Raw genomic sequence first — 14,543 nt, forward strand, 5'->3', positions numbered from 1 at the left:
AGAAAATGCAGTTAGTCATTTTTGAGTCTATGGAAGGAAATTTCTTTTGGAACAATATCAAATAAAAGTAAAAAACACTATTCTTCCTGATTGAAGAAGACAATGTTCCTTTCATTTTATCCGTCAGAATAGGGTTCCCTGTACTTAACTCTGTCAGGATACCAAAACCACCTGGAAAATTTTGATGAGCTCATAACTCAGGTTATTCAGAGAAAAAGAATGCTTCAGTCACAACCTAATCCTTCCAGGATTGTCTTGTTATCTGCTCTTTTGACAAGGGTACATTTTCTTATGTCTGCCATCAGTTGAAGAGGTAGAACTTCTGAAGATTAACAGTTTTATAAGAAACAGTTTGTTGAGCACTGAATTTAAATACACATTCCAAAGTAACTGTTGATATGCAGTCTGCTACCGCTGTTGGTTAAAGATAAAGTCATCCTTAGAATGCTTCCACTTATTTGCCCAATCAAGCTGCTGCAATGTGCTTAGTCTCCTAACCAAGAGATAACATCTTTTTGAAAAACAGAATTACTGTTTGTGGCTCTTATGTTTTGATTCCAAGGGGTTGTTTTGAAGAAGATAATGGCTGAATTTCAACCTGTAGCAGCATGTCAATTATTTTTTTTTCCCCCCGATAATATTTATTGGTGAGGATTTCATCAGCTGAATTGTGAGAAACCTTGCAAAATACTCTTAAAAGAGCATTTTTTTAAAGCAATTCATTAAATAATTGTTTTTGAATGGTTAAATTACCCAAACAGATGCATTTCATTCCTTGGTTACAATGACAAAGGCATTTTACTTCATTACAGCATTTAAATACACTAATAAATAGTAGTTTAAACTCATCTGGTTTATGATGGAAAGGTAGAATGAACACACATTCATAACCTGAGGCATAACAGTAATTTCTTATCAAAATTTTATTTATACTCATTTTATCAGTATTTTCCTTTCATTATTTTTCTTTAAGTTTTTGTTTATTTTCCTGTCTAGTACTGACATGATTCTATATTTTTGCTAAAGTCCAGAAACAGTGATTTATTTCAATCTTAGTGTTACATCCTTGTATTTTATATAAACCTGAATTAGAGCCTTTGTAAAAACATAACTGTATGTTAGAATATTTTCCCAATTTTTTTTTTCCCTACAAGCAAAATGTGTAGGGTAGATTCTAAGTTTCAGCTGAAATAAGTGTATTTTGGGGGGTATTTTTGTTTGTTTGTTTTTTAAGCTCTGTCACTAAAACAACCTGAATTTCCTCTCTGTTGAATAGGGAATGTTACTAAAATGCAACAGTATAAGCCAGTGCAGAAACGTTTGTCATTTGTGGTAACAGCTCTAATGGTCACAGCCTTTCTGTTCATCAACGATTTTTCCTTCTGAAATAGTTTTATCCCTTTTCTCTCTTCTATATTTCCCTCTTTACATATTTTCCATTAATTTTATCCTGATTTGCCTCTTCAGTCTCTTTATCTGTCACTCACTGTAATGCTTGTTAAAATTCTATTCCAAACACTTTAAACAAATGACATGTTTAATAAATGTATTTATTTTGAACTTAAGAACTCTATTAACATTTTTTCCCTGACACTTTTTTACTCAACACTTAACTGCACATAGTAGTATTATGGGGTTTTATTTATGCTGTCATATTAACATCAAAGAATAGAGGGCAACCATAGGTTACCAGAAGTTCCATGTAATTTTAAGCAACTTAGCTGCGTGTTCATGTTTATAGATAGAAGTGGAGATTGGCAGATAGAACTACCTACGGTATAGTTTTGAAAGTCTTACAATATTAATCACATATCTTCCCTGTTTGATTCAGCACTTACTCAGAATTATACTGCTGTTTTTCATGGGTTTGGTGTTTTGTGGTTTGTTTTGGGGTGGTTTTGTTTTGTTTTTTGGGTTTTTTGGTTTGTTTTTTTTTTTTGTTGTTGTTGGTTGGGGTTTTTTTAGTCATAAATTGCACTGGCAGGAGGCAAGTAGAGAAGCCAAGCAGTAACTGTTGATTTTGTGAGAATCCCTCTGAGAAGTGTACAAAAGCAGCTGCTATTGTGGGCTGCAGTGTGTTCTTCAGTGTGTGCTTCTGTGGAACTTTAATTATATAACTGAATGCTATGGGAGAAATTCCTTTACATGTGGTTTTCAAGACTGCTGTTACTAAACTTGCTTTCTTGTCTGCTATCACGAGGATTGAGATCACACATAGAATCACAGAATGGTTTCATTTGGAAGGGGCCTTTGAAGATCATCTAGTCCACCTCTCTGCCATGGGCAGGGACATCTTTCACTAGATCTGGTTGTGCAAAACCCTATCAAATCTGACCTTGGCTACCTCCAATGATGGAGCATTCACAATTTGGAACACAGCATTCTCCCTCTAAAGTAAGAAAAGTACAATCAGATTGGTAAATATTATGACATGAAAAATTGCCTTTCTTTTAAAGAGGAAATATAGCATTGTTCTCAAATATTAGTTAATGTCGTAACAGATAGCTCACTGCTGTGGTTCAAATTCTTAAAAATTGCTTTGAATTACAGTTCTGACAAAACCAGGTTTTGGATCAACTTAATACCATAATTACCTTGTGCCTTTTGACTTTTCTTTCTGTCTGGAATGGGAAAGGATATCCCACAAACTTGAAATTACAATCATCTTACTCATATGTGTTATAAATCAAACTGACCTATGCATCTTCAGAGTAGCAAATAACCATTTATTTGAGAATTAAATAAAAGGATAGACATGATCCTGTGGACTAGAAGGTTTTCTGCTTCTGCCTAGATTATATATATCCAGCTGTTCTAAGACAAAGTGATAACACCTGAATTATTTGAGTATTTGTTCTGTATGGCAATCTATTTAAACGTAGTCATCAAGCGTTTCTTCTGCTTTAGTCTGTTCCTGATTTGACTTTCTGGACAATGTTTGTTTTAGCTGCGTAGACAGAACAGTTAATCAATGGGGTTTTTTTCATTTAACGTACATATTTCATATACAAAATATGTATTTCAGTATTCTGGATTTTGCTCAAACAAGTCTGGGGAGGAATTTATAATAATGCTAGTAAAGAACAGTAGCTCTTAAAATAGATATCATGGATTGTTTAAACATCTTTTCAAACCATTAAAAGTACCACACAGTTTTGCACAATACAATTACTTATTTTGTGAAATTATAAACTAATGAATTTCCCTGTTCAAAAAGACTGGGCTGCATGCTTATAAGATTGGGTAAGATAAATGGCAAGAATATTGAATTGATCTTGAAAAACAAACATAAACCCGGAAATTTTAGTGTTACAGTTAAATTTAAAATTAATCTAAATATCTTAAAAAGAGAGGAAATTCTCTTGTCCTTGCACTGTAATGACCACATATCAGGACTAAATAAAAAGGAAGGAATTATAATAGTTTGTCAGCATTGATTTTAAATACCTGGCATCTCAATACAAAAAATGTCTTAATTAAAACTATGTTAGTCCAAAATATAATAGTAAATGAAGGTTAGTTATTAATGCCTAATATAGCCCTGCCACAATTTTATGTTTTGGTTTGTTTTTGTTTTGTTTTGTTTTGGTTTTGTAATTAAACTTAATCATTAAAATCCTTAGTTACAAAGTTTATTTTTTGGAATAATAATAGTATTACTTGGAAATGCTTTGTTATACTAATTTTTAATTCTTAATCTTAAACCTAATGCTTTTTTATACTAATTTTTAACTCTTAATCTTAAACCTATTTCATTCCTTCTTCTGTCCTCCTCCTTTGTCTATTTTTTTTTTTTTTTCTCCTGGGAGTTACTATTGTTTCTACTTGTTTATTAATATTTTTTTTTCTATTGTTCATCTGGTAGATATAGTTTAACCCTTTTTCTAATGTAATTTATATCTTTAGCTATGTTGTTATTTTATTAAATGTATATTAGATAAAAAATGTTTTTTTCATTAATTTGTGAGAGAATGTGGGTATCTGCATGTATGTATATTTATACATGTGCATGTATATAAAATATATACACATATAAACTTCTAGAATACTTTTACTTTCATTTCATTTGCAAGTCTTTATGAATTTCTGTGTTGGAGAAGTAAAAATAAGTGTATTTCCTCCAAAACAAAATTCAAGAAAGATCCTTTAAAACATTATACTTACAGAATGTGCCATTAATATAACTCTCCATATTATTTAACATACCTTTATTAAAGTACTGCCATTTAGAAATATTCTTGTAAACTTCAATCACTGTCATGAATGTATATTTAGAACTAGATTTTAGATATCAATAAATGTTAATAATGCTGAACTAGATTGCATTAACATTCTCATTACCACCATTACTAAAAATGTTTATGTTTGCCATTAAAATATACCCTAACATTCTCTTTTAATTGCAGCTGAATGTGGAGCCTCCACGACAAATAATGAAGGAATCTTACTGTCCCCCAATTATCCTCTTAACTATGAAAACAACCATGAATGTATTTACAGCATTCAGGTGCAAGCAGGGAAAGGAATCAATATTTCTGCCAGAACCTTTCATTTAGCCCAAGGAGATGTTCTTAAGGTATGTGATCATGTAATTTATTTGTTATTTCTAATCTTGTATTTCCTCATGTTGTTGATCTGTCTGTGATAGTACAGTATCAGGTAAGTTTATATTAATCATATTTTCGAAAACATGTATCTAAACCAGTTCCATTTCTACAGTTAAAAATTGGGCCACCTGAGGTGTTTCCATAATATCTTTCTTGTATCATATATTTATGACCACATGTATTTAAAAAAGAAATTAAAACTGTAAACCAAATGTTGCCTTAATGTGTATTCGTATTCTATTTTTAGTGTTAAATATTCATCAGTTACTTTTTTGGTGAATTCTGTTTTCTTCCTTAGCATCATGATAGCCTAAGCTGTGATATAAACATAATAAATATTACACCCAGAAGCTTAATTTAATGAACTGTCTACATACTACATTTTGCACAAGAGGTTTCTGCTTTAAATGACTCGAATCTTGTGTGTTATGTAACATCTCCTGCAAAATGATAATCACAGCAATTACATGTGAAAAGAATTTTTGCATTAAACAAAGACTCAATAAAGGGAAAAACAGTATACTAGAACCTTCCACATTTGTGTAGAGTGAATTCACCCTATAAAGTCAGTAGCATTTACTTTCTTTTGTTCATAGATTTTATTACTGTACTGCCCAAAATATACCTTTCCAGATGTGTACATTGCTTAGTCAACTACATATTCAAAACTGGTAATGATCAGGGTGAGTGTCTTTTAGCACATACCATTTAAATGCAATAAAATACCCATAGAAGGGATTAAATAATTGTTTAATTTTTCAGAATAATCAATTTAATTAAACTTACTTCTCTGAATTCAAAGGAACAAGAAGTACCATGGCAATCATATCTGATTCAAAAACAAAAAAAAGTTTTTCTGCCGTATTCTGCGATGTAGTTACTAAAATGAGGATTATGGTCACATATCTTTCTAAGAAACTACTTCAATTCAGACTGGGTTTTATTTTATCTAACTTTAGCCATCTGAGCATTAGGTTGGGATTTTTGTACTTAGATGTCAGACATGGGCACTTCCAAACAGGAGTTAATTATACCTTTAAGGCATAAGCACACCTAAACAACCAATGTAACATGAAATCAGGCAGTAAGTGTGGGGGAGCAGAAGTTTATTTAAAAAAAATATGTATTATGTTCTTATTAAAACACAAGAAAAACAAAATAAACCAAAGGCTACTAGATGCCCAGCATGCGCAGTTATGTTTATTTTATTTTGGCCTCACTGCATGCTTCAAAGATTTACTTTCAAAGATGCTTTGTATCTATTAACATACACATAGCATGGAAAAACAAACAAACAAACAAGAAAACAAACAAAAAACCCAGCTACTCAAGTTTCTGTTAAAACATCCAGATGGTGTATGCAAGTGTGTAATTTTAACAGTTTTGGAATTTCTTAGTGAAGCAGAAAAATTAGTGAAGTTATGGTAAGATCTTTAAATTAACCAACGTTAGCAGAAGATTTGAACTCAGGTCTTATATCTGAACTTGAATTCTTATCCACCCAAATCACTGTCCTAATACTTCTGTCCATATTTAAGATGCCCAGCCAGGAAAAGTACATTGGTGCATTTTACTCAGGAACTTTTCAGTTGGAACCATTCAACTCTTATTATCTTCGTGTAAAAGTCATAGCACTGTAGGGAGGAAGCTACAGTTATATGAATATAAACTTTTACGTAAATATAAATGAATATGAAAATAAAGGCATTCACATTTTTTCTTTTTTTGTTCCTTAATCATTTAATGCAGATACAATTTTGAAAAGATCTATGCACATAAGATTTCTCAAGTGCCATTCCAGCCATGTGCACTGCAGATGTTTAACTAGAAAATACTAACTCAGAGGCTTATAAAAGAGAATTTGACTTCAATATTGCTACTCAAGTAATGTGAACTTAAAAGTAATGCCAAATTAATTTTAAATGGAGGGAGGCCACCACTCAACTGTAAATGTCAATGGCAGAAATATTTGCTGTGTTTTGCAGGTGTATCTATTAGATGAAAATATCTAGTAAATAAAGTGTTTGTTTCTCATGTCAGCATCCTTGAATTATAATAATGAGCTGAAGTTCCTCTCAATCTATTAAAATAAACATATAAGAAGTGTTCTTTATTGTGATTATAACTTTTCAGCTTATCTGACAATGTAGCAAGACAGAGGCACTTGACATTTAGTATTGCAGCAAGGAATTATATCTGTGGAACCCATTGTAACTTGTCCTGCCTCATCTCTCAGATTAAAGTCTTACAAATGGTCTTAATCTCACCAGACTCATTTTTTTTCACATGTTCATTTGATAAAGGAGTCTTGTTTCAGGAAATACAAAGCAGCAGTCACAAATTCCAAAACTCTTCTCATGGAACCAGTTCTGAAGTTGTATATTGATCTCTGTTATTATTGATTGCTTCTCACCTCCAGGAGCTGAAAAAGAATTAGTGGAAGATTTGTTGTGTGACTGACTTGGAAATATGCCTAGTATTTACTATTAATATCTTCAAGATCAGAAAAGTAGTCTTGGGTTATCTGCATTTTTTTTTTCTGGTATTCTCTTAGACTGATTTGCATTAATCCCAGTAAATCATCCTTGAAGATAAGTTTGCAGAAACTTCCTTTTATTTTTGTGGAACTGATAACTAAAATGAAAAAAGGGAAAATACTGCATAATTTGCCTATTTTGCTGACTGTGGAGAATACAATTTTGGCTACAGGAGTAGGATGTTAGGGTTGTACTTTAGTTTTTAAGTGAATCAATAATCATCAACAAATGCTGTAATCCTATCAAATATATACCACTTTGTTATAAATGTAAATACTAATGCCTTGACCAAATGCTAAGAAATCTCTGAGGTAGGTAAAGAATAACAAAGTCTTCTGGAATTAAAAATGGCAATGGAAGGAGGTTAAAAAAGAAAATAATCAGATTATCATCCAGTCTTGCAGCAAACAGCTGAGTGATGTATGGTAAATTACAGTTCCCTTTTAAATATGAACTAGGAAAGGTTAGGAATTCACTGCCTGGAAATCTAGGTTCTTAAACAACAGCTTCCAGACAGGGCTTCCTTTCTTCAAACACAAATGATGCAGCCCCATGGTATTCCATAGTTAAAGCTCAGTTTTTTAGCTACAGAATTTGGTTATGAAATAGGTAGTCTCTGTTCTGCAGAACTGATAGATGAAAATGTTGGCAAAGGAATTAATCATATACTTTGTGTTACTTTTTCTTTCAGCTAGTATTTTAGATTACTAGAGATATGCAGATAAAATTCCATTCAAAGTCTGAAAAGATGTAAATAGTCTACAGAACTTTTGATGTGTTGTTTAATCAAGTCAGGGAGTTTGCTGCCTACCACATGAATTAACTGACCATGGATCAAATTTATACCTGACAAGCACGGTGATTGAAACAATGAAACAGCTGGACTGGGAATAGAGCGTTAGTGGAAAACAGCATATTTAACACAAATAAATCACCGCCCTTACTGTTACTCCCAGGGCAGAGAAGGAGGAGTGCCCATTTATCAATTCTGAACTGGTATAGAACAGAGGTTTCAGAACATATAATTTGTTTTTCATTTGTTTCATTTAGTATGCAATTGTCTTTTTGATGTAACTGCTCTGGCTACTTACATTAATGTTGTAGTTTGTTTGTTTATTGTTTGGCTGTTTGTTTTTTATTGGAAACTCTGAAATAATATATAAATCTATATTCCCCTCCCGCCCTGGGCTATAACATGCTCTTGATAGTGCCACATCTTGTTTTAATATTTGTAAAAGTTACAGGGTATATGAAGAATACATCCATATAGTCACTGTATGCTAATCCATTTAATATAAATCTCAGGATCTGTGTAGCAATTGTTTCCTCCTTTGTAATTGTAGATAATTGAGTTTGTGCAATATGTTTTCAAAATTCAAAATTTTTAGAGTAAACAGCCAAGGTAGGTATCAGGGAAAAAACAATACATGGTTTCCAAAGTATGATAACATTTCTACCTGATTTCCACTCCCCCACCCCCACTCCCCTGCTTTTATCTCCATCCACCAGTTTTGCTTGTAAACTCTGTAGTCTCTGATAGCTGTAAGGAAACCCTTTAGATCTGCTGGGAAAGAAATGGAGTTGCCATTGTTCTCCTTGTGTGAATAGTCCATTGTTAGTGGTGAACACTTTATCAGTTGAATGTAGGAAGTATTCTTCTATGGCAAAGATCTTCTAATATACTTTTCTAATTTACTGGGGGAAAGGCATCTTTTATTAAAACTGAAGCTTGAACAAAGATAATATGATTGTTTTCTTTATTTTTAGTTCATTTCAACATAAATAATATAACAAATAAAGAATTCAACATAAATAAATAACATAAATGTACCTATGCATGGTGCTTATTATTGAGTAGGGTTTTTTTAATGTTAAAGAAACAAACACCCACCTCAAAAAAACTTCAGGCAGATTCTGTAAGCGAATCTAAAACAAAAAAGAAAGGAACACCAGGTATAAAAAGGACTGAGATGGAAAAAGTACAGCAGTTGTTTTGGGGGATTATTTTTTTTTTTCCTTTTGTAGTAGGTTATGTGCTTGGCAGTATGTAAAGTGAGAGCTGATGTGCCAGATAAGATTGCACCTATGTGGGGAAAAAAAACCAAAGACTTTATTTTTGATACTGTAATGAAGTAATCTTTCCTTCTACTAAACACTCAGTACAGCAACAGGCAGTCAACGGTGTGTCAGTAAAACAAATAGAAGAACTGGCATGAAGGGTCCCCCTTTCCCCTGTGCTTGGCTCAGCACTCTGTGCTCCTACAAAATATGGAGGATTCAGTTTTACTGCATTTGTTTACTGTCTCACCTGTAGGCCAGCTTTGAAATGTGTGCATGTGATTCTGTTTTTAAGGGTTTTTATGCAAAGATTTTGAAAGGAAGTAATGTTTGGGGGTTTTGCTAATTTGGTTCTTAAGAATCTCCACACCTGGTATCATAATCCTTTTAGCAATATCATCCTTAAAGCACGAGTGAGAAATAGGTAATAAATGGGAGGGTGGTGGTGTGTGTGTGTGTAAACCCAAACATATGGACCCTTTTCTGTCTTTATATTAGTGCTTCTATTTGCATGTGATATAAATGATATGTTTGACAGGGTGTTGACAGCCTCAGCTCTGATCTTGAGATTTCATGTTATTTCTTCCCTTTATAAAGGCACAGATATTCATATCCATATGCCTTTTATGTTTCAATGGCAAATCTCAAAAATAGTTTGATTAAAATGCACAAATTTAATACATTCACTTCATACTATTCCCTTGCTAAAATTTTATGGAATTAAATAAGTTAGCAGGAAAAAGGCCATTAATTTCCATTTAAAATTTGTTGGTAACAGAGCCTCTTGAAAGCTTAGGAAGTTTTATTTATTCTCTAACTATACATGCAAACATAACCCTTCCTCCCCAAATTAAACGTTACATCTATCAATTCCAACCACATATCTGTAAACAGTGTTCTCTATTAGCATCCTTCCCTGTAACATTTCAAAATATCATTGTGTTGTGAGAAACATTAATACAGTTCTTTTGTGCCTTTGCTCCTCTTTCATGAATTAAACATTTTACAGATCAGGCCTTTAAATAGCTGATAAAGATGGACCTCTTTTCTGAATAGCTTGTTGCTGGCATATTCAGGCATTATAAAGTCATGAATCAATTATCTTTGCATTAATGCTACATGCTGACTTTAAAGAAAATGCATCCCTCCAAATAATATTTTCATAATGATTGCTCTTATCCATACATTTAGAACCCAAGTGACATAAATTCAGATGTGCTGGCAAGGCCCATAAGAAGGAATATTCCTATATTAAAATTAAAATAATATTGCTACCTTAAATGGCATATAATCTCATCTTCTGAATTCTGAAGCTGAATTGCTAACTCATTCCAAATCTTTAGCGAAACTGCCACCTATTTTAGGAAAGTTAGAAAGAAAATGCTGGTTCTGCAGATCTCACAAGAGAATGTAGGTTGTTGCTACTTTCTTTGCAACTTAAACTGTATGATTTAAATTACATCTAGAAATATCTATTTAGTGTGCATTAACTTGAATGAAGCACAAAAAAGATATGACTTAAATTGAGAATTATACTACAAAATATGCATCCGTTTATTGTCCTAATGGAGGCTCCACTATCTCAAGAACAGGGGTATATGTTACTTTGAGTATTTTAAAGTCAATGACCAAAAGAAAAAAAATTAGTATCTAATGTTCAAATGAATCACATCCCTCCCTCAACCAAATGAAGCTATCATACTCAAAGAATTATAGAGTTTCTGAAGCGTTAGGGTACTTTAAAGTTTGTTCTTTCATATAAATGATATAGACTTAGAAGTATTACACAGTGGGACAGCTAGTTAGCCCATTAAGTAGAATTAGTGTTAACTGTGGAGATATGTCAGTGCGCCAATGTGAAAGGTTTAATATGGTAGGACTGTTAACAAAATTGCCAATAAAGAATGTGTGGGGAAATTCTAATATGAAGAGAATGTGTATCATGAAGTGGCTTATGTGAAGTTCCGGTGAGACAGTTGGTATAACTTAAGAGCTTCCTTTGGTTAATTATTAGTGATACACACATAGCAGGAAACAGATTACTTTTATGTAGTGTTTAAAAATAAAATAAATCCCGAATCCTTGGGTGTTATTAGTTATAAATAGCTTGGATGGATTAGGAGAAAGAGTATCAAATTCAAGCTGGTTTTTTTAAGTCTGTCATGATGTAAATATATCTGCAGGATAGCAGTAGTTCTTTTGGAATAGATGCATTTCTTTCAGTTACTGAAACAGAACAAAGTTCATTTCAGAACTAATTTTCTGGTTTGTTTTGTTTTTTGGTGATGGTTTGTTTGTTTGTTTGTTTTCTGGCATGATTACTGAGCTCAATATAGTTCTAAAGATGTTTTAAATAAAATGAAGAAATCCATGTTAATACTATTATATATTTTTAATTACTTTTTAGTTAATAAGCATTAATTGCACCTTTATTTTGCTTTAATTTATTATTTTTGCTTTTTAAGGACACTGGCATTTAAATGTGAAGTTTGCTTGGAATTTATTTGCTTGTTTCAGTAAAAAGACACGGAATGATACCAAGTCATTTTGCTGTGCTTCTTAAACTGCTGCACAATTATTTATTCATTAGAGATGGCTGGAAATAGCTTCTTTGTTTTATTTCAGCATTAAATCTAGGTCTTTCTTATTATTACAGACATGAGGATTTCTGTAAAATAAGATTTATGTGTGTAAGTCATTCTCGCAGATGGGGAACAGGCATCATAATATTTCACTTCCACTTTGTTCCCTTACTACTATTGCTGGTGTATTTGTTTTGATTTCATTGTGGTACAGACTCCTGTTTACAAATTCAAGTTTTAATTACATTAAAAATTGATACAATTAGATCTTATTTACAACTGGAGAGAATTCCTTATTTTTTTGACTAAAGTTTTAGAGTTTTCTCTATATTGCAATTTGAAAATTATTCAGGTGTCAATTACAAGTGAAAATTTTCTTAAACCCATTTACCAAAGTTGTAGTTATTATAGAAGCCACTAAATCTATCCTACAGGACAGAGTGGTTGGGTTACCAATTATTGTTAAGTTATAGTTTAACTATTTTTAGATATGATAGGAATGTAATAACTGAAGTTTTGAAGCAACCAAGCTTGTAAGGAAATTTGCTGAGAAAGATTGTTTTATATATTTAATAGTCTGATAGAAGTTTCTGTTTCAAATGCAGAAAATAAAAATTCTTGAAAAAATAAATAATAAATGTGCTATATTCCAATTTACATATAGATTGCATTACCCTTTCAACTTACAAAAGCAGTTGTTAAATTTATTTTATTTCCTAGTCTCCTTTTACTTTATAGTTTTATTTGAACATCTCTTTACATATATATATATATGTCTATTTAATGAGCTAAAATTGGGTAGATGTGAGCTTCTCTATTATGCCACCTCAGTAACTTGAGGCAGACACAGGCACACAAAATTCGTTTGGTTTTGGTTTGTGACTAGCATTACAATACTGGCAGTGAAAGTCAAAACACAGAGGTTTAAAAACACTGAGCTGATATGGCACCTCTGCCCACTTCTATTGTTACGAGGAAAATGAACTGCCGTATTTAAAATTGTGCATTTGAAAAATCACCACAATTAAATCAACAACTCAAGAGAGGCAAACAGCATATCCAGATAGTACTTCGGCTTGACTGGCAATAGATCTCCTTTGGCAGAACTGTCCTCCCTCTTAATGGAGATGTACAGAATTATTGTGTAAATCAAATATATTTTTTTCCTCATAACTGTAAAACTTGCATTTGTTTTACAGATCTATGATGGCAAAGACAACACTGCTCACCTGCTGGGCGCATACACTGGGGCATCATTAAGAGGCCTGACGCTAAGTAGTACTTCAAATCACTTGTGGTTGGAATTTAACTCAGACATGGAGGGCACTGATGAAGGTTTTCAACTTGTGTATACCAGTAAGTATTTGAGGAAACATTCATAATAGATTTATGATTTTAAAAGAAGGAAAGGTTTTTGCTCATAAGATGAAAATACAGTCTAAAGATAAATAATGATAAAATCAAAGCAAATTACTCATCACTCATCAAAAAAATACAGTTTCATAATTGTAAAAAAAAAAAAAAAAACCAAAAACAAAACATGTAGCATACTGAAACCTTGCTTTCACAGGACATTGTGTAGTTTGCTACTTAAACCACTGTATTTTTTTTTCCAAGCATTATTTGGAAGGGGTTTTTTTTCAGTCTTGGAAAGGATGAGGGGAAAAAAAAGGATAATTTTCAGTTAATTGTATAATCACATAGCAATATTTAAGTATGTGAGTAGTCTTAACTTTGCAACCAAAAGCACTATTTCATAAAGATAATTTATAAGTGAAAGACCATTTCCATCTTAAGACTGCTTTCCAATACTAACTTTGCATTAGACTAGCAATTTCTGAGCTTGGATTATTGTTTAAAATAACTCAATTTGGAACCAAAACGATAAAGATACCTAACAAAAACTTCTTACCTCTATGTAAACTGAAAAAATTAAACTATAAGATTAAAAGGGGAAAAATGTTTTCAGATCACTGGCTTAGAAGGTATACAGGAAACGGCAATGCACACTATTTTATCAAGTGGTGACTTCTGAAAATCTATGTGATTGCTACATGTCTATTGACACATAGTGTATATGACTTATTTAGCATATAATTATTTCTTCATTGCTGAATTGCTATATAAAGCTGAACTTTTTTAACAAGCAGAACAGTATTATAAAGTAATTGCACAATGCATCTGTCAACATCCTTTTTCCTCCCTGTGTTTAAATAATTCACTTTCACCTGTTCAAAAAATATTCTTGTTTCAAAAACTCTCCATCATGTTTTTAAAACTAATTCTAATAAAAATAATGTCTATAATAATGAAAGAAAATATTTCCAGATAATACAAGCATGTAATTATTTTTCAGCTGAAAGTTGAATAATTATACCACCTAATAGTCTGTGATAGCATAGAACTGTACCCTGTGATTAAAGATAGGTCCTCCAGTGCTGTGTTACTATGTAAATGTCAAGGTATTTCATTTTTCTTATTTATATAGATACATCCAAGCCCAGCACTTGAACCTTATCATTAGCATTTCCTGCCTTTTGAGACAGGCATTCTCATAGAATATACTTTCCTAGCCTGAATAGTTATTAGCATGAACAGTGCTGAATCTTCTTTTGTAGGTATTTGTAGGTTGGAAGAGAAAAATAAAACCCAAATGATGCAAAGGTATTCAATCACTCATCACCTCCCACAAGCAGACCAATGCCCTGCCACTCCCTAAACAGTGGTCCATTTGGAAAGACTATCCCCAAGTTTTATTA

At 32.2% G+C, this 14,543-nt stretch overlaps 1 protein-coding gene across 2 annotated transcripts in view; it reads left to right on the forward strand.

Moving 5' to 3' along the window:
- Window positions 1-14,543, forward strand: part of CSMD3 (CUB and Sushi multiple domains 3) — a 720,137-nt gene that overhangs the window by 464,384 nt on the left and 241,210 nt on the right. For both annotated transcript variants that reach the window (XM_037381737.1, XM_037381738.1), the window contains 2 exons: window positions 4,407-4,576; window positions 12,984-13,140. In XM_037381737.1, the coding sequence (XP_037237634.1) occupies window positions 4,407-4,576; window positions 12,984-13,140 (327 nt within the window). The remainder of the gene's footprint in view (window positions 1-4,406; window positions 4,577-12,983; window positions 13,141-14,543) is intronic.

Source organism: Falco rusticolus, chromosome 3 (genome assembly GCF_015220075.1).
Source record: "Falco rusticolus isolate bFalRus1 chromosome 3, bFalRus1.pri, whole genome shotgun sequence".
Classification (NCBI taxonomy): domain Eukaryota; kingdom Metazoa; phylum Chordata; class Aves; order Falconiformes; family Falconidae; genus Falco; species Falco rusticolus.